The sequence below is a fragment of the Homarus americanus genome, unplaced genomic scaffold, assembly GCF_018991925.1.
Source record: "Homarus americanus isolate GMGI-L3 unplaced genomic scaffold, GMGI_Hamer_2.0 scaffold51859, whole genome shotgun sequence".
Classification (NCBI taxonomy): domain Eukaryota; kingdom Metazoa; phylum Arthropoda; class Malacostraca; order Decapoda; family Nephropidae; genus Homarus; species Homarus americanus.
In genome coordinates this window covers 16643307-16663674 of record NW_024711292.1, presented here as the reverse complement: position 1 = coordinate 16663674, position 20368 = coordinate 16643307, and the positions used below count along the sequence as shown (strand labels likewise).

At 37.9% G+C, this 20368-nt stretch overlaps 1 protein-coding gene across 1 annotated transcript in view; it reads left to right on the top strand.

The window, feature by feature from the left end:
- Nucleotides 1-523: 523 nt before the first annotated feature.
- The window catches only part of LOC121856673 (innexin inx1-like), a 57191-nt gene continuing 37346 nt past the window's right edge, over nt 524-20368 (top strand). Inside the window, exons 1-2 of the mRNA XM_042352395.1 lie at nt 524-895; nt 12303-12426. Coding sequence (XP_042208329.1) covers nt 645-895; nt 12303-12426 — 375 coding nt within the window. The 5' untranslated portion in view covers nt 524-644. The remainder of the gene's footprint in view (nt 896-12302; nt 12427-20368) is intronic.

Here is a 20368-nt window from a genome sequence, read left to right as displayed (position 1 = left end):
CCTCCTTCAATAGGACCTGTACCTGAAAAGTGTTGGACAAACATGTATGGTAGACATGTTTTTTATAAAGATTAAGTGGATGTGATAAGTATTAGGCCATCTACATATGCCATTTTCTTATTTTTCTGTATACCACTAACCTAGTTTACACAACACTTTAGATATATAGGACTTAAATATTTACTGAAACCCTGAGCGAGAGTAGGTCCTTAATTGATGAAATGTCAGGGGTACCATAATGTATGTATACTTCCAGGAATTATAAATGCTTAAATAATTATTTCATATAGCAATTTACCTCAATTTATAATTATATTCATACAATATATATATGATTTGAATACATATATTCCTTATACAAGTAAGGTATACACACGAAGATTTCAACGCATCTTACGTTGGTAGCTCTGTTGTGGATTAGCTCCTCCTACTACTGAGTTTCGGACACATGTGACATAGAAATAACTTGTACGTAGACGGTGTGAGTCTCGAATGTTTGGGCTGAACCTGACCGAATGGTGTGGGTTCACGACGCTCCTCGCCTCAGTGTTGATCCTGTGGGGTATTGTATCTTCGGAAGCTGTTTAGTGACGGAATTTTGAGTCCTATAAGGTGTTTGAAGATCTCGCATCGCTGGGTACATCATGTCGGCCATTAAATATATTGGAGGATTGAAGGCATATCTGGCCGCAGGGGAATGTGTAAACGAAAGTTCGATCTTTAGACTGCATTATCAGTTCACTGTAGTGCTTTTAATTGGTGCATCAATTTTGCTGACTGCCGCAGAATTCTTTGGTTTACCCATTAACTGCATTACAAACCTGGATCAAAAGAATGTCATCAACACGTATTGTTGGATACACTCGACGTTTACTATACAAGATTACTATTTACGGTAAGTCCATAGTATTAAAAATCACTACAATTTAGCGTGTGGCGAAGTACTATATAATCAATAAGGGTACAGAACACTACCAGGAGGCTTAGCTTCATCCTAAACGGTATCTGGTTGACTTTACATGTTGATAGAATCTCAGTTTTATATCGTAAATCCAAGAATTTCTAGTATTTTTTTTTAGCTGCTCATGTCAGTTTATATTCATTTGTTTTCAAGCAGTATAACTTATCCTAAGCGCTCCTGTAGCACCACATCTCTAAAGTCACTTTGCCTATGATCTGTACAATAGCAAAAGAAGAGTGGGTCATCGAGGACGGTTTGGTAACTAACTTCATTGTACTCTATAGGTACTGCCTCCTCTCCCCCAAGCCGACTTGTGAAAGAGACCTAGGCTAGGGGTACTTGTAAGCCCTGACCTACGGCCTAGAAAACAGTGCGTTAATGTTCGAAATAATGCAAACAGAGTATTGGGTTTTATATCTAGAAGTGCAAGTAACAAGAGTGCAGAGGTCTTATTACAACTATATCTTGTGCTAATCAGGCCGCACCTCGATTGTGCGATTCAGTTCTCGTGCCCTTATTATAGAATGGATATAAATTCACGAGTTGGTGCAGCGAAGAATGACAAAAATGATTCCGGGACTTAGAAACCTTCCATATCAGGATAGGTTAAAGAAACTAAACTTGCATTCCCTAGAAAGACGAAGAGTGCGGGGAGATATGATAGAAGTATTTAAGTGGGTGAAAGGAATCAATAAAGGGGATATAGATAAAGTTCTTATAATATCCGAGCAGGATAGGACTCGGAACAACGGATTCAAGTTGGATAAGTTTAGGTTTAGGAGGGAGATAGAAAGAAACTGGTTCACAAATAGGGTGGTGGACGAGTGGAACAAGCTTAGCAGCTTTGTAGTAAGTGCGGGAACTCTGAAAAGTTTCAAAAGGAGGCTAGATAGATTCATGGATGATAGAGAGTGGTAGTAACTCTCGACAGGAGCTGCCATGCACAGGCCAACCGGCCTATTGCAGACTCCTTATTATTCTTATGTTCTTATGTTTCTTATGTTCTAGGTCTCTTTCACAAGTCGACTTCTCTAGGTTGATGTTGTTAAGGCTGTATACATTGACAGTATTTGTTCTTCCAATATTAAGTACGCTGCACTTGCTGGTGTTGAATTTCATTTGCCATTTGCCAGTACTAGGCCCACTCTTGTTCATAATCTACATAAACGATCTAGATACTGGGATCAGCAGTGACATAAGCAAGTTTGCGGATGACACCAAAATAGGGCTGCAGATTAATTCAGGGCAGGATGCAAATGCATTACAGGAGGATCTAAATAAACTGCAGGGGTGGTCTGAAAAATGGCAAATGAAATTCAACACCAGCAAGTGCAGCGTACTTAACATTGGAAGAACAAATACTGTCAATGTATACAGCCTTAACAACATCAACCTAGAGAAGTCGACTTGTGAAAGAGACCTAGGGGTACTTGTAAGCCCGGACCTACGGCCTAGAAAACAGTGCGTTAATGTTCGAAATAAGGCAAACAGAGTATTGGGTTTTATATCTTGAAGTGTAAGTAATAAGAGTGTAGAGGTCTTATTGCAACTATATCTTGCCTAGTCAGGCCGCACCTCGATTATGCGGTTCAGTTCTGGTGCCCATATTATAGAATGGATATCAATTCACTAGAGTCGGTGCAGTGAAGAATGACGAAAATGATTCCGGGACTTAGAAACCTTCCATATCAGGATAGGTTAAAGAAACTTAACTTGCATTCCCTAGAAAGACGAAGAGTGCGGGGAGATATGATAGAAGTATTTAAGTGGGTGAAAGGAATCATTAAAGGGGACATAGATAAAGTTCTTATAATATCCGAGCAGGATAGGACTCGGGGCAACGGATTTAAGTTGGATAAGTTTAGGTTTAGGAGGGAGATAGGAAGAAACTGGCTCACAAATAGGGTGGTGGACGAGTGGAACAAGCTTAGCAACTTTGTAGTAAGTGCTGGAACTCTGGAATGTTTCAAAAGGAGGCTAGATAGATTCATGGATGATAGAGAGTGGTAATAACTCGCGACAGGAGTTGCCATGCACAGGCCAACCGGCCTATTGCAGACTCCTTATTTTCTTATGTTCTTAAGTTGTATCTCTGATTATTCCGGAACTGGAAATGATTATTGTTAAGCAAGTGATTGATAGATTTGTAAACAAAGAGGGCACAGCAGTAGGTGTTAATATCTTCGAATTTTAAAAATTTCAATATAAGCAAATTTTTCGTTTGTGTGATCTGTTTTTTTTTCAAGTGGGTCATTGTCCGTACAACTCTCTTCAGTAACAACAGAGATTGTGTTTTTGAAGAGCCAGAGGCCCCCCATAGTGTGTGACAGTGTATCAGGATTTGGTAAACAAGATCATGATAGATTTTTCATTGCTGTGAGAGTGAGTGACTGTCGAGTGTAATACATGATACCGCACTGTTTATTGATTTTACTGTGAATGGCCAGTTAAGTTTCTCATCAGCAATAACTCCAAGGAATTTAGTATTTTGTTCGCATTTGAGGACTATATTACCAAAGTACAGGGGGGTCCAAGTCTGGGGGTAAGTTTTTCCTTCTATGAAAGATCGTGTAGTGGGTTTTCTCGAGGTTTAAGGTCAGCTTATTACGTATTACCCAGGTCCCGACTTTAGTTAATTCAGTGTTCATAGTTCTCATCAAGGAATGGAGGTCTGAGTTGGTGGCACAGAGATTACTATCATCTGCAAATAAGTTGTATTTTATGAGTGAGCTGGCGTGGACATGTCGTTTATGTACAACAAAAACAGTACTGAACCGAGAATGGAACCTTGGGGGACTCCATACAAGATTGGCGAGGAGTCAGATTGGTGGTTATTATAGCAGGTACTGCATCCTGTTGGACAGATATGAGGTAAACCAATTGTGGGACAGGCCCCTAACGCTGTAATGTTCAAGCTTTGAAAGGAGGATGGTATGGTCGACAGTATCGAAGGCTTTAGAGAGGTCCAAGAATATACGACTGTGAACTGACTGTCATCAAAGGAATTTAAGATGTCATTAGTAAAGAATAGCAGAGCACTCTCAGTCGACCTTTCTTGCTCTAAATCCAAACTGGGAGTCTGTAAAGATGTTATTGGCATTGCAGAAGGACTTAAGTCTATTACATGCAAGCTTTTCCAGCATCTTACTCAAGGCTGGGAGGACTGATATGGGGCGGTGAGAACATAAGAATGGAGGAAACTGCAGTGGGCCTATTGGCCCAAACTGGGCAGTCCCGTTTATACCCAACCCCTATTGCTCATATAAGCATCCAACCTATGTTTGAAGCTATCCAGCGTATTCGAGTTAATGATGATATTTGGTATCTTGTTCCATTCATCCACTACTATGTTTCCAAACCAGTGTTTGCCTATTTCATGCCGAAATCTAAATTTGTCTAATTTAAAACCATTGTTACGAGTTTGCTCCTGGTTGGATAGTTTGAGTACCTTTGTAATGTCCCCTTTGTTTAACCCTGACTTCCATTTATACACCTCTATCATGTCGCCCCTCACTCTACATCTCTCGAGGGAGTGCAAATTAAGATGCTTTAATCTGTCTCTGTACTCAAGGTTCCTAATGCCCGGGATTAGTCTTGTCATTCTCCTCTGGATTCTTTCCAAGGATTCTATATCCATTCTGTAATACGGCGACCAGAACTGAACTGTGTAATCCAGGTGAGGTCTCACAAGCGCTAGATATAATTTTAAGATGACCTCGCTAGTCTTGTAACTAACACTCCTTTGTATGAACCCAAGTACTTTATTAGCCTTGTTACAAGCAAAAACACATTGTTTACTTGGCTTAAGATTCCTACTTATCATTACTCTTAAATCTCTCTCGCAGTTGGATTCCACAGTGGCATCGTTGTTCATCTGGTAACTGGTTTCCCTGTTTACATCTCCTATACTGAGTACTTTACATTTGTCCACATTGAATTTCATCTGCCATTTTTCCGACCATTCGAAAAATTTGTTTAGATTTTCCTGTAGTTTTGCAGTCCTCGTCAGATTTAATTACATGTCCTATTTTAGTGTCATCAGCAAATTTACTTATGTTGCTGTCTATGCCGATATCTATGTCGTTTATGTATACAGTAGTTGTGAGTGTGTGTAAAGTACAGTCGAGTATGGTACTGTACACTTTTAACCTCATAAGTAGTGGTAGAATGATTTGATAAAATGAGTACTTTACAATGTCTATCTTTAAGTACACCATAATGATTTAATATAAGGAGTACAATGCCTACCTATGAATATAATGAATTTATATTTTAAATACCCTGTATATAAAATGAGTATAATTGGTACATTAATTACAATACATATGGTACAATGAGTATAAGTAATAATATTGAGTATAATATTGTCTGTAAATACTTGTGCTGTATGTATAATGATGAATAACATTGATATTTTGTCTAATGATTACAATGAGTATTGTGATTGTTATGTGTATAATGAGTGTGATTGATATATGGTAAGTATAATTAAAAAAGTATGATGATTAATTTAATGAGAATAATAAACACAATGAGTATGACGAATATATACAATGTGCATGATGAGTATAAGATGATTGTCATGATGAGCATAATGATTACTGTTAGGTTAGTCAAATTTTTGCTGTGAATTCCTTTGTTTGTGGCAGTTCTTGCTGGAGGGGTACTGTATAGGCCTAGTCCATATGTCTGCAAATGTATCCTCCAACAATGATTGGAATCTGACCAATTTCAGAAATGCCTGGGCATTTTGGGCATTCTTATAATGCATGCCATTTTAGCAATTCCCATAATACCAAGGGCTATTCTGGAGGTGTACTGTGGATGTTATGTGAATTGTTTTCATAAAGGGAATCCTGTACAGTACTTTATTATATCCACCACTAGTTAATTCTCTATTTAAACTGTACAAGTTCTGTATACTGAAATTAATTCCCTCTGTTAGAATGTCAGTAATTAATTAATAATAATACCTACTGTTTAATCATCCTGCTAAGTTTGAGAATGAGAGGGAATCACAGAAATTTAATGGACAATATTTGTACTTCATTGGAATCTGACCAGTTCTGGAATTACCCCCAAGAATTATGATAATTCCCATAATACTGTATGCACCATTTAAGGAATTCCCATATTAGCCAGGATGGTGCCAGAATTGCACTGTATGTGCATTGAGAATTTGTGCCTTTTTTTGTGAATTCTTTTGTTTCATTTTGGAAGCAATTTAGGAATTCTAATAATGCACCAAATTATTTCCACTTATGGCTAATTCTCTACCTATTTCCAGAAATTATTGTTCTTTGTAAGAGTGCCATCAATAATAGGTAAATTTATGGTAGAGAAAATAATTCAATTTTGTGTGTTTTTTATATTTTTTATTTTATTTTTTGCTAATGATAGTTCAGATAAAAACAAAATGATCTTCATCAATGACACATTTGGCGCTCTTTACACATACAGTGGTCCCTCGGTTAACGAAATGAACTGTAGTTTGAGCTTTTCCCCATCTAGTTATTATGTCTTATTTGTGTCACTTATGTTACTTGTATATTATTTGGAATTCGAAACCCATTCCCCAAATATGTAACTATATTTTCAGCCTTCTGGCTGCCAAGCTCTTTCAATAAACCGTTAATTATTACAATCCGTTCTAGAAGGTTGCTCGTTAACCGAAAAACTCGTTAACCGAAACCATTGTTTCAATGGGTTTTTGGGTACAGTGACCCCTTGGTTAACGAACTCAATCCGTTCCAGAAGGTCGTTCATTAACCGAAAAGTTCGTTAACCGAAACCATTGTTTCAATGGGTTTTTGGGTAATTGGTTCCAGCTCACCGAAAATTGCCTAAATTCAACAAAAATGGTAGAAAAGTTCACTTACTTTGAGGTGTGTATGTAGAAGGCTCCTGGATGATGATGATGGGAATTAGAATGGGGGTGGAGGAGAAGGAAGAGAAGGCATTGGGGTGGAAGAGAAGTCACCCCATGGCACCATTTCACCCATAAAATTTTAGTTCTCTTGGTGTATTTCAAGATTATTTTCTTTAAATCAACGCTGCACTGCATTATATATTGTCAATATGTAAAATATATTTCAAAATGACCAATAATTTGCTTGGAAACACAGAAAAAAGCGTTTAGTTGAAGAGAGTCTCAAGCAAGATGTTACCTCCAGTGAAAACAGAGAGAGACTAAAGCCTGTTTGCTGTGTTAAGAGGCTGGATGCCGCGCATTAAACTAGTCACTTTACCTTCAATTATGTTCAATAATTGTTAAAATGACTAAAAAATTGAATATTAAACTTTTAAAATTATTGAATAGTATAAACTTCTTGATATTTACTAAAATAGTAAGGAATTTAAGCCCTAGAACGATTAATGTATTGGCGGACTGATACTAAAGCTGGTTGCCCTGTCAGTGCAAGCGAAAACATGTTGAGGTCGGTTCATAAGAAATTCGTTAACCGAATTTTTGTTCGTTAACCGAATTTTTGTTCGTTAACCGAATTGAAGATCCTTATGGAAGGCAGTTCGTTAACTGAGGCGTTCGTTAAACGAGGGGTCACTGTAATTGGTTCCAGCTCACCGAAAATTGCCTAAATTCAACAAAAAAGGTAGAAAAGTACACTTACTTTGAGGTGTGTATGTAGAAGGCTCCTGGATGATGATGGGAATTAGAATGGGGGTGGAGAAGGGAGAAGAGAAGGCATTGGGGTGGAAGAGAAGTCACCCCATGGCGCCATTTCACCCATAAAATTTTAGTTCTCTTGGTGCAATTCAAGATTATTTTCTTTAAATCAACACTGCACTGCATTATATATTGTCAATATGTAAAATAAATTTCAAAATGACCAATAATTTGCTTGCAAAAACAGAAAAAAAGCATTTAGTTGAAGAGAGTCTCAAGCAAGAGGTTACCTCCACTGAAAAGATACAAAGACTGACGCCTGTATGGTGTGTTGAGAGGCTGGATGGCACGCATAAAACTAGTTTCATTACCTTCAATTATGTTCAATAATTGTTAAAATGAGTAAAAATTTAATATTAAACTTTTAAAATTATTGAATAGTATAAACTTCTTGATATTTGCTAAAATGGTAAGGAATTTAAGCCCTAGAACCGATTACTGTATTGGCGGACTAATACTACAGCTAGTGGACCGCCAAATGCAAGCGAAATCATGTTCAGGTTGGCTCGTAAGAAACTCGTTAATCGAGGGATTGCTCGTTAACCGAAGTTAAGAATCTTATGGAAGGTAACTCGTTAACCGAAATCTCGTTAACCGAGGCACTCGTTAACCGAGGCACCACTGTATATAGTAGAACAGTTCTAAGTAGTGATGAGAAATGGCAAGTTTTTGTTTTATTCGGTAATAAGTTCAGACAAAAAAAGACGATTTTATTGGTACTGTACAGTAGCTACTTCACAAATTACTGTACAGTATCATAAGACTTCAGGCAATGTTTGAAGTGTTTTTAAGCTGCAGTTAAGTTTGAAGGCTAATAGCATTTGTTAAGTCTGCTATTGGTGCATGAACTAATGGCCTATCCATCCCATCAACAGAAATTCAGCAAACATCATACTTTTCCATGAAGAGAAATATTTTTAGGTGTGTGAAGTAACCCCAGACATGGGGTGACTTTGGGCGGGTCTGGGGTAACTTCGGACAATTGTGTTAGAGCCTGGCCAGAAACATTGAGGATGGCTTCGGACATCGATGAACTCAGAAGAAATTGGGCAAAAATCTTCAGCAACACAATTACATACACTGTATACAGTAATGGTATCCTTGTTAACCGGAACACTTGGTGCAGAGCACTTCTGAGGAGGAAAGATTTCTGGCTAACCAGATGACTTTTTCAAAGCCGGAAAAATTCCTTATCCCCGGAATCTTTTCCGGTTACTGGGGAAAGTTTCCGAGTGTCTAAACTATACATCTTGCACAGACAGACACTAGCCCACTTCCCCAGAACGTTTCTTGGTGCTGGGATGTTTTCCTCGAGTCTAAACTACCAGAGTCCGTAAGTGTAGTTCTAATTAAGTGAGAAACTCCATTTCCTTACTATAATAATCCAGAATAGTTATCTAAAAGTTTGGTTAAATAAATATATTTAAAACTTAAAAATCTACTGTATATGATATGGGCATGAATGAAGCTGTGTGTTACAGCAAAGACTGGTATTTTGCACTCCCTTGGAGCTGTGGGGGATAAGTGGTTTTCATGTAACTGGCCTGACCCAATGTCAGGTGGAGGTAGGGTGGGGGATTAGTGGTCTCATATTACTGATCTTCTGATGGAATGTCAGATCACCCTTTCTTGGGTGGAGGATTAGTGGGTCTCATGACCTGAAGATGTCTTGAATAAACACTAAACCTAAAGCATTTTTAGGAAAATTGTGATAAGTATAAATATAAATGAGCAAAGTTGTATCCCATGACCATTACGTTACATAACATTTTATAATATGGATTGAGAAAGCAGAAAGGTGTGGGAGATTAGAAAGGTGGAGTGGAAGTGAGTGTTGCCAAGCGCTCCTCAACAGCTGATATTTAACTCACTACGACACAGTCACACACGCAAATTTGTCATACAATAAGACCCTCACTCGTGTGTGTGTGTTTTAATAAACGGTTTATTAGTAGAGTTGCAGCCGGTGGCTGAAAATACTGTGTACAGACTTGCATTTGATTTAGACATAATGATATAATATGCATTGAATACATTTACAGGGCTGTACAGTACATAAATCAGGAGTTGTTTATTATTTTATCAATAGATGGTGGGTGTGTGTGCATGCCTGCGTGTGTGTGTGCGTGCGTGCTTAGAGTGGGAGATGAGGGGGGAGGGTTGTGTGGTCAGTTTTCTTCCTGCCCCCCACCCCCTCACTCAAGTGTGGCTAATTGTGATACTTCTTCTACAGTTTTAAACTCTTCTTCCTCTGCATTTTTCTGTGCTTCCAGTTCAATAAGATCCTCATTACTTAGCTCTTCTGCTACACTTTCAACCAACTGCTCAACATCTTCGTTATCAATTTTAAACTCCAGCTGTTGACCCAACTCCACTATCTTATTACTAATCTCAGAAATTACTTCATCTTCATTAAATCCTCTGAAACTGTTCACTTATCTTTTCAGGACTTTCTCCCATATTCCATTCATGCACTATCCTGTAACCTCATCCCATGCTGCAGCCATGTTCTTAATACATTGCAAAATGTTGTTGTCCTTCCAAAACTCTCTGAGCATTTTCTCACCTTCAGTAGCAGCAACAGCCTGAGCAAAGGTCGTACCTAAATAATTCGCTTTAAAAGCAGCAATATGACCTTGATCCATGTGTTGGATGATAGAGGTAGTGTTAGGTGGAATGTAGACTACCTTAACATCAGGGTGCAGGTCATCCAGGTGTGGTGGGTGTCCCAAAGCATTATCCAAAATTAACAAAATCTTGAATGCAATCCCTTGTTGCAGACAATACTCCTTGGCTCGTGGAATGAAAAAAGTCAGGAACCAATCCTCAAACAGTACTAGGGCAGTGTGTGCTTGTTGACATGTTTAAAAGCCCTAGGGTTCTCTGAATGACATATCATTAAGGGCTTTATCTTGAAACCAGTTACATTCCCCCTAACAGAAGTGTGATTCTTGAATGCCTTGAATCACAGCATTGTTTTTGCCTCTTTGTGGATGTACGGTATGTCCGTTCTGGCATGCGTTTCCATAATAAGCCAGTTTCATCCACATTAAATATTTGCTCAGGCAAATAATTTCCCTCCACGATGACACGATCTATCTCCTCCTTAAAAGCTTCGGCAGCACCCACATCAGCTCTTGCTGCCTCTCCACTCACCTTTACACTATGCAAACTGTAGCGGTTCTTAATCCTTTGAAACCACCCATGACTACCTGTGAAGGTTTGGTCGCACTCATCTCCTTCCTGCTCCTTCAGGCTTTTGAAAAGGCTTCTTGCCTTAGCCTGGAGGGTTAGAAGGCTTAAGGGTTCACGCTTTTGTATCTGATCTTCCACCCATATCACAAGTAATTTTTCCGTCTCATGAATAGGACTTTGTCTTTTTATCGTTATTATTGTTCGCTTTTTTGTGCTGATCCTTACACTACCTCACGAATACATTCCTTGTCCTTCAGAATTGTCGATATGGTTGAGTGCAAGAAGCCTAGGTCGTGTGAAATGGTTGCTACCGTTTTTCCATTTTCATACTGCATTATTATCTTCATTTTCGTCTCCGAATACATCCTTTCCTCACACAGGCAAACTGTGGAATGCTCTTCCTTCTTCTGTGCTTCCATACTCATATAATGTCTCACTTCAAAAAGCAGGTTTTCTGACATCTTTGGGGTGTAGATTAATGCCCTGTATACAGTAATACCCCGATTTACGCGGTCAATTGAGCCCGCGGAGTAGCGCGTAAAACGAGAAACGTGTAAATGGCATAACAGAACATATGGGATTAATTGAAATAGAGACTGGGCCGACCCCCAAACTCCACTTTTTCAGACACAATACCTACGTTGTAGTAAAAATAACATCTTAATTTTATGATGGTATGCACACACAATTAATAATTAAGAGAAATATAAATAATATTAGGTTTTTTAACACTTACATTAGTAGAAAAGATGGCTGGGCACACGGGGATGGGGGGTTGGTTCCGAGGCAGAGGGCAGATTATTGGCCCTCACCTACATTAGTAGAAAAGATGGCTGGGCACACGGGGATGGGGGGTTGGTTCCTAGGCAGAGGGCAGATTATTGGCCCTCACTTGTATCACTTGTATCAATTGTATCACTATCCACCACAGAGGCTTGCAGGGCCTCTTTGTCAAGCCCCTCAAAGTCCATATACAGTAAGTCCATATCCTCACTACCACTGACTTGGGCCGGCTGTGGTGGTTGGCGAGTGAAGAACTCGGTAATGTTTTGATGACTGGACGACCTTGTGCGCACCCTGCCCGCACCGCTTCCCGCGTATATGAGTAGATGCACCGCGTAAAGTGGGCATTCCGGTTCTGGCGGGGTACCGCGTAAATGTGGAAACGCGTAAACGAGAACCGCATAAACCGAGGTATTACTGTCGTCTTTTTCTCTTCTATTTTTAATATCTTTTTGCTCTTTATTCTCCCCCCGGGCTCAGTTGTGGGTTGATGACCTGTGCCTGGGTGGGCTATTCCCCGTAAAAAAGGGAAAAAGATTCCTGTGTTCATGGGTGTTCTGATTTACCCTGCATAATGCAAGACATCACTATTACTAAAGGAAATAAGATGTATAATCTTTTATTATCTTTGTAGCTTTTCATACAATATATACAGCAGCTATTTTTTTCTTTCAACAGGGAGAGAGGATCCCAGGTGGCAGAGCCTGGGGTTGGATCTCCTCAAGGTTACGATGAAGAGATAGAAGCCAAGTGGCGTTTTCACAATTACTACCAGTGGGTTGTCTTTTTCCTATTCTTCCAGGTAGGTGTTTACTATTTTCCTCTTGACAAATTCTGTTGTAGACAGGACTATACTGGTACAGTCCTCATATTTACTCATAAATATTATGTATGTAAGTGATATCTCCATTAGCCAGAACAATTGGTACCAGGAAAATTTTCTCTGAAGTTCCAGAAATTGCACATTGCATCATCTCTCAAAGCCAGAAAAAATTCCCTGTCCCTGGAAGTTTCCTTTTTTTTCTAAAATTTTCTCTCAGAATTTCCAGAAAATGTGTATGATTTTCAATTCTTAAACCCAGAAAAAAATCCCCCATTCCTGTAATTTCCGGGTACAGTTCTGGGAAAGTTTTCTCAGAATTTTCCAGAAAATGTGCTTCTTAGAAGATCATTCCCAAACCAGGAATTTTCCAGAAAATTCCGACTTTAGGAACGATTTTCCGAGGAAATTTCAGTTCCTGCTATCAGGAAGTTCTAATTGAGAGAGATTCCGGCTAATGGTGATATTACTGTATTGGTTCGGTTTATTTTACTGTACATGCTACAGGCATACTCTTATAGTGCTCTAGATACTTTCCTGGATAACTGATTTTTAAAAAAAAAAATGCTGTTTTAGAGGTTAATGTAACAGATTTCCAATATAGATACTTTAATGGCTGCTATTTCTTGCCCTCAAGCAATGTATGAGGGCTTCATTGGGCATCAGTAATAATGGTATTGTACACATGATAAATATATTAGAGCATTTAATAAATAAACAGAATACTTTTTAAATGGTGAAGGAAATAATTCAGTAAGTTATATACCTGGTACAGGTACACCACCGATTATCCGGGAACTGATGGTCCGGCACCTCCTTTAGCCCGGACAAAATTATGAGAGGGCACTTAACTTCCCTCCCTCCCTCCCAGCCATGGTGAAGGTAGTTTTAGGCTTAAAGTTTTTATCTTATAAATTGTGACTGACTAGACTTAGCAGAATATGAATTACATTGGTGGAATCCTTGTAAGATGGTGATTATTTTGAGTATAAACATCACATAGTTTGCACAAGAGATAAAAATTTTAGTCTAGTGTACAGTACTGTAGTACATTTGAGTACAAAGTGTGTTCAGTAATGTTGCTAAAAAAATTTTCACATTTAATTTACATTTAATATTTGTTTAATTTATGTTTCTAGCAGTCCATGGTGCTTTAGAAACACAGGAGGTGTATAATTAATGGGTCAGAGGTGTATTATTGAATTATTATTCCAGCAAAACGGATAATCCGGCAAAGCTTTGGAACCAAGGGTGCCGGAAAATCGGTGGTGGACCTGTACTCATCAGTGTGTTTGGTCAGAGCTTGTTTAAAGCTGACTAACATCTGCTTTCACTCCTAAGCCCTTAACTTGTTGATACTATTTAGTTTGGTTGGTTCAATTAGTTGACATTTTCAAACCTAGGCAACAACCAGTACTGTACCAACCTCTTGCTCACCCACATCCATGTCTTATGATGAGGGATGGTGTCTGTCCATGCGAGATGTGTAGTTTAAACTCTTGGAAACTTTACCCAGTTCCCAGAAAAATTCTGGGAATGTGGGGGTTTTTTCTGGGATTTGAAAGATTTGTTTCGTGACTCAGAAGAGCTCTGATCCAGCTATTCCGGCAAATTGGTGAAATTACTACTAAGTACAGGTGCTCCTCTACTTATGAACGAGTAACGTTCCTGAGGCTTGTTTGTAAGTCCAACTTTACTCTTGGAGATACCAAACATATTGTAAAAAATTAAAAGTGTTATGGATATTTAGTACAGTTATACCCTTTAATACAGCCTTAAAACCTGGCTCACTCTTCTCCTCTTAGGTAATGGTTGTTCTATCTGGAATTTTTTTTCAAAATAATCCAGTCTCATCCACATTAAACACCTGTTCTGGCAGGTAACCCCCCTCAGTAATGATGTTTGTATCTCTGAAAGTTTCTAAGTTGAACGTTCTTAAGTAGAGGAGCACCTGTACCTTCAAATGTACAGTGAGTGACAAAACTCTTTTCCCAGTTTGTCTGATGATTTTTAAACCTGGCAAAGCATACCCTATCATAGTTCAGAGCATACCAAAGCAGTTAATGTGGTAAATGATAATGATATATTTCACAGCAGATTACTACATTTCTCAGTGTAATTATGCACCTGGAAACTCAGGATCGATCCTCTCCAGGCCCGTAAACTGTTCAAAAGTTCCCAGAGAGTGTGTTGGAAGACTTGGGTATTCAGTGATACATTCAACCAATACTGGGCTGATAGTTTTGTTACTGTTCTACAACCTTTATGCAATTAGTTTTTTCATGACACCCTTAAATTTTTCTGACTATTGAGGCACAGTACCTTCAAAACATTGTTTATTTTTCTGTATAACTATTATTTTTTACTTTGCCAGTAACAATCACAGTAAATCAGTAGTTACTTTATCATATGAGGCGCACCGCATTAGAAGGGGCGAAGCGAAACCCCGGCCAAAATGCGTTTTTTGGTGGATATCACTGTTTTTACCCTTCCTCTACATGTTGGCGTTGGATGTAACCCTCTAGGTAGAATAGAAATATGGTAAAAAGTCCTTCAAAAATAAGGTGTGATTTCGCCTCAGGCTGGGAGCTACGTATCTGGCTGTGCACTCAGTCAAAGAAAGTTGGAACATCCTGTTCAGAGCGAGAGGAGCGCTCGTCAATGACAGCGCGCCTCCCTCGGACCATACCCACCGAGGCAGCCAATCACAATAGATTTCCCCTTGCTACATCACAGTTCCTCGGCCAATCCGTGTCCCCAGTTGCTGCCTCCTTGTTAGTTATGGCATGTTGTATAGCATAAGGAGGTTCAGTGTACTTTCTACTGCTATTTTTGATAACTTTTCGGCGTAACTTTGACATTATTCGTGTTCCACGGGTGTGAGAAGTGCTGTGCAATATCTGCCCGATATTAGAGCAAGACTCGAGTGAGGCCAGGCCTTCTAGTGTGGGTTCAGTAGCCTATTGTTCCTGAGCGTGTGATTAGTGACGACAGTGCTCACGTGGACACCCCAGGAATGCTTGGTGATAGTGATTTTGGTATACTACTCATAATACAAAAAGTGACTGCTATGCATCACAAGACCGTTTTGCAGACTGTGCTTTGGTACAGAGTTATGTGCCATGCACTGACGGCAATAATGATGATGAAAGTGAAGATGAAAATGATGAATGTGAGTAATGGTAACACAAACAGTGACACTAATGTATCCGAACATACAGACTGTGAGGAGGTAGAAGTGGATAGTAATGAGACATGTATTGACCTTGATAGTGATGAACTTGAGCCTGACCCAACGAATGCTAGTGAAAGTGATCCCATAACTCAGTCTTATAATGAAACTGAACTGTTACCGGTAGCAATAATCAATGATTTAGTTGATGAAGAGCCTGTGTGGCGATTTTTAGTGAGTGCAGAGAAAGACTTTGATCAGTATGTGATTGATTGTGACGAGGCCATTAAAGTTATACGCATTTCTCAGGATTTATGTAACTTCAAGTTGCTACGATCTTCATGGATAATAAAACGAAGGAACTAAAGAAAGCAAGATTGTAATACTATTATCATAATACTGATTTTACCAAAGATTATGCAAACTTTCTCCGCCTTTGTATTTGTATGTTAATTACGTTGGGGGGGAGAGGAGAGGTTAATGGTGACGGGTATGAGTGTACAGTAAAGCCTCGAATAACAACTGTAATGTGTCCTCTAATATTTTAGTGGAAGGTGAATCATTAATTACAGTTAAAATAAAGCAACAATAATGAGATGTGTTCCCAAGTGTGACCTGTTCATATCTTTTGTGTGTTTTTTTACCCACTTTTTCCCAAAAACAATAAAATAAATGAAAAATGCAAACTACATTCTTTAAATAATGTTTATGAATGCACCATATACAATATAAATGAACAATAATATGGTCACACAAGAGGAGATGGAATGCCATTGTTGTTGTCAGTGTTTACAGCCGGGCCGGGACGATGGTTCTCCATAAGTAAATGAAGAAAATGAGACCTTGGTTGTAGCTGTAGTAAAATTAATGTAAAAAAACGAATATATATGTTTTAAGTAATGTTATTTAATGTTAATAAATGGAACAAAAGATGTAGCTAACCACTAATGGCAAAGAAAAAAGTGAGATGGATTGGGAATGCCAACATATACGTGCGCATTTAAGGAAACAGCTCATTTATCTTATTAAAAGAATATGTACAAAAGATTCATTATTGTTTATTACTGAATATGTATTTGATTGAATTAATTTTTTTAAATGAAAAATGAACAATACAATTTATTAATAATACGTAGAATATTAAAACACACAAGAGGATAAGAGGCGGCATTGTTGTCAGTGTTTACACCCATAATGTCAGTTATCGACCTGAAACTGAAGAAAATTAGACCCTGGTTGTTGTTGTAGTAAAATGAATGTATGTTTTAATTTATGTACAGTAGAAGTAACCACTGATATTAAAGAAAAAAAATGTGAGACTGATTGTGGAATGCCAATGTATATGTGTGTACTCAAGGAAATCGCTTCATTTATCTTAAGAATGTGTACAAAATTTTTTTTATTGTTTATTACTGCATATGTATTTCATTTATTTAATGTTTATACAGTATATGTGAAATGAGCAATACAATTCATTAATAATACGTAGAATATTAAAACACACAAGAGGAGACAAGACAGCATTGTTTTCGTAGTGACCCTGGTTGTAGCTGTAATGAACTTAATGTAAAAAAAAATTAATACCTGTATGTATGTTTTAAGTAATCTTAATAAATGGAACAATAGAAGTACAGTAGCTAACCACTAATGGTAAAGAAATAAAGCGAGACTATTGGGAACGCCAACGTATGTACAGTAAGTGCGTACATGTGAAAACATCATAATTTTTCTTCATATAAGAATATGAAAGCAACACTTATTTACTGTTCATAAATGTTTTACTTTACCATCAATAGTGGTAAAGTCTAAAACATAGGACAGCCAAGGATGATGTGTGAGTTCTTACTTAGATGACCAATCACCAGGTTCAACTCTGGCTGAAGCTGTAGCTGTCCATAAAGCTGTTGCTGAAACTGTTACTGAACCTGAAGTTGTTGTTGAAGCTGCTTATGATGCTGAATTTGATGGTGTAGCTGAAGTTGATGGTGTAGGCCTTCGAATAATAAAGCTGTCGAAAGAACCTTACACAGCTACTTTCTTTTCTCATTTTACAACTTTGTGTAGAGGGCATTTGCATTTTCCGTGTCCCAGTTAATTTTAATACTTCGGTCTGTTAATGGATCCACTTCAGAAAATATGTCCATTGTTTGCTCCATATAATATCCACAGACCTCTCACCTTTTTCATATCGTTTTAACACATCTAGTTTCTCGGCTAAGCTTATACACTTTCTATTAGCTTTTGAACCAGCACTACCACCACTAGTGATGCTGGCATTGCCACTAACAAGCCCGGCAGCCTTTGTGCAAAAGGCATTATATTTTTTTATATAATATATATCGGGATTTACTTATTATTTACAGTACGTATATGTTTTTTTTTCTAATTTCATCGTAAATACAAAGAAAATAATGGCTTAAATTGAATTGGGTCCTAAATTAACCATGGTCTTAAATATGAATCTTCGTTCATAGAACCATCGTTATTGGAGGCTTTACTGCCGTGGTGTTTCCTTATTATTACACACTATTATACTTAACAATACGGTATAAATCTTGGCTAATAATAGGGACGGAAAGATAAATACTGATTGGCAAATGAGTTTTTTATTATTAATAAATTTTTGGGGGGAGGGTGTAAGACGCGTGTTGCTTTTGGTGATCATTAACTTGTTTTACAATATTAGCCCACAATAATAATAAAATTTTGCAGAAAAACACAATTATTGTTTGTTTGAAGATCAAACAACTGTACATGATGGGTAATTATTCTCATTCAACTTGCAATAAAATAATAACTATTCACAGTACTAACTTACAGTTTTCTCAGTTTGCTAGGAGAGGGATTGAGCTGCATGATATAAAAAATGAACCCTCTAGTTTAAAAAACAACAAAGTTATGGTTGTTTGATCTTTGAAACACTTTAAACACATTTTTCTCAGCCTTTTAATGTGGAGCACCTCATTTGCTAGTCATTATTCATCTTTCAAATTGGTATTTAAATTTCTTTAATATCCGTTACAGTATTTATGATAAACAAGCTTGTTTAATTACACCTGTACATTGTCCGAAATATACAGTAATATATACACTTATCCCCCTGTATTTGCGAATTCACTTTTTCACAAAAAATTATTAGTGACCCTTTATTCAAGATTCGCGATTGAAATTCAGCAATCTGTGAGGCTATAAATTTTTTGGGGGGTAATTTCTAAGAACAGAAGTTGTTGTTCAATTTAGTTCATTTTTTTCCATAGATATTCTTATCAGTATAAGAGGTGATGGAGAAGGGAGGGGGGGGGGACTCCCCACCTGCTTAACACTCTGCCATCCCTTTTTAACAACAGAATGCAATTCACCATAATTCCTATATTATTTAGGTTCATTAGGTGCCGGGTTAACCATTAGGCCTGCGGTGACGTTCCAGAACGTCCGCCTATTTTCCCACTTTCTTTTTTTAATAATTTTGGAAATGTTGATTTTTTTCTCGATTTAGCCCCGCGTGGGGGGTACTGCCAGCAGCATCCTAACCCGGGGCTTAAGGGTTAATAAAACATAATAAAAACAAATGAATTTTCCTCCCCAAATCCCACACTCAATCCCAAATGAGCTATTTCTAATAGTGTTGCCAGCACTCACCATTTCTCAAGCACAATTGTTGTGACTGCTCAAGAGGGTTTGTGCTTATCACAAGATCTGTCTTGGGCACTGGTAAATAATATTGTAGCATATTATCAAGTGTATAATGCATCTTCATACACCCTGTTTTATTCACAAATCAGTTGTCATAAGTGCCAACGTAACCAAATCGAGAGTGACAGAGATCAGCTGGGCAGTCACCAGCCGACTCGGAGACGTGTGTGTGTGTAGCGTTGTAAAAAAAATCCCAGACTTTGTTACTAAAATAAAAGTATTGTTACATTGTCAAAATGTTTCTCAAGTAGAAGTAAAAGGATCCAAAGTTCAGTGTACTCAAGTAGATGTAAAAAGTATCTCATTCATAAAATACTCAAATACTGAATAAAAATATAACAATTATTAATTGTCTCAAATATTACAATAAATCTATAGTAAATTATAAAAAACAAGTTAACAAAAGATAAAATTAATGACACAGCATTACACATGTTTATTTACACATCTTTCTATTGAGATTAATCAATAACTGATTCTCAAAATCTTTTTGGCCTTAATACTGTATAAGCCCAGCATGACCTACTGAAAGAGAATGTGTTCAGCCCCACTTCTCCCTGCAATCCATCGCAGGGATAGTGAACTGGCTGGAAATATATCCATCTAACACTATGATCTCTTTCTTCCTTATCCACACAACTATCATAGATGTGGACTTATGGTTCGCAGACATAATGTTGTCTCTGCTCACATTAGGTTAGGATACAGACCTATCTGGCAAGTATCTGAGGCGAGGGATGACCTGCGCTTCTCTTCTTGTAAACTCTGTAACTGTCCCAATGCTAACACCCTTCAACACTGTCAGGGACCACCTACCACAGGGAGTCACTATATGTCACCACCTACTGATTTGTAATAATTTTGATTTAATTGTTGTACTCTACCCACGCTTTGGTGGGTGCTAACTCCCATTGTTCTTAAATCATATCAATATTGTTTCCATACACAAGTCGTAGTGTGTCCTGTAAGACATGAGTACCAATGCATTAATGTCTGACTGCATGGTCTTAGAACTAGGCTTGTCACCCCTGGGTTGTAATAAATTAATTAAATACAGTA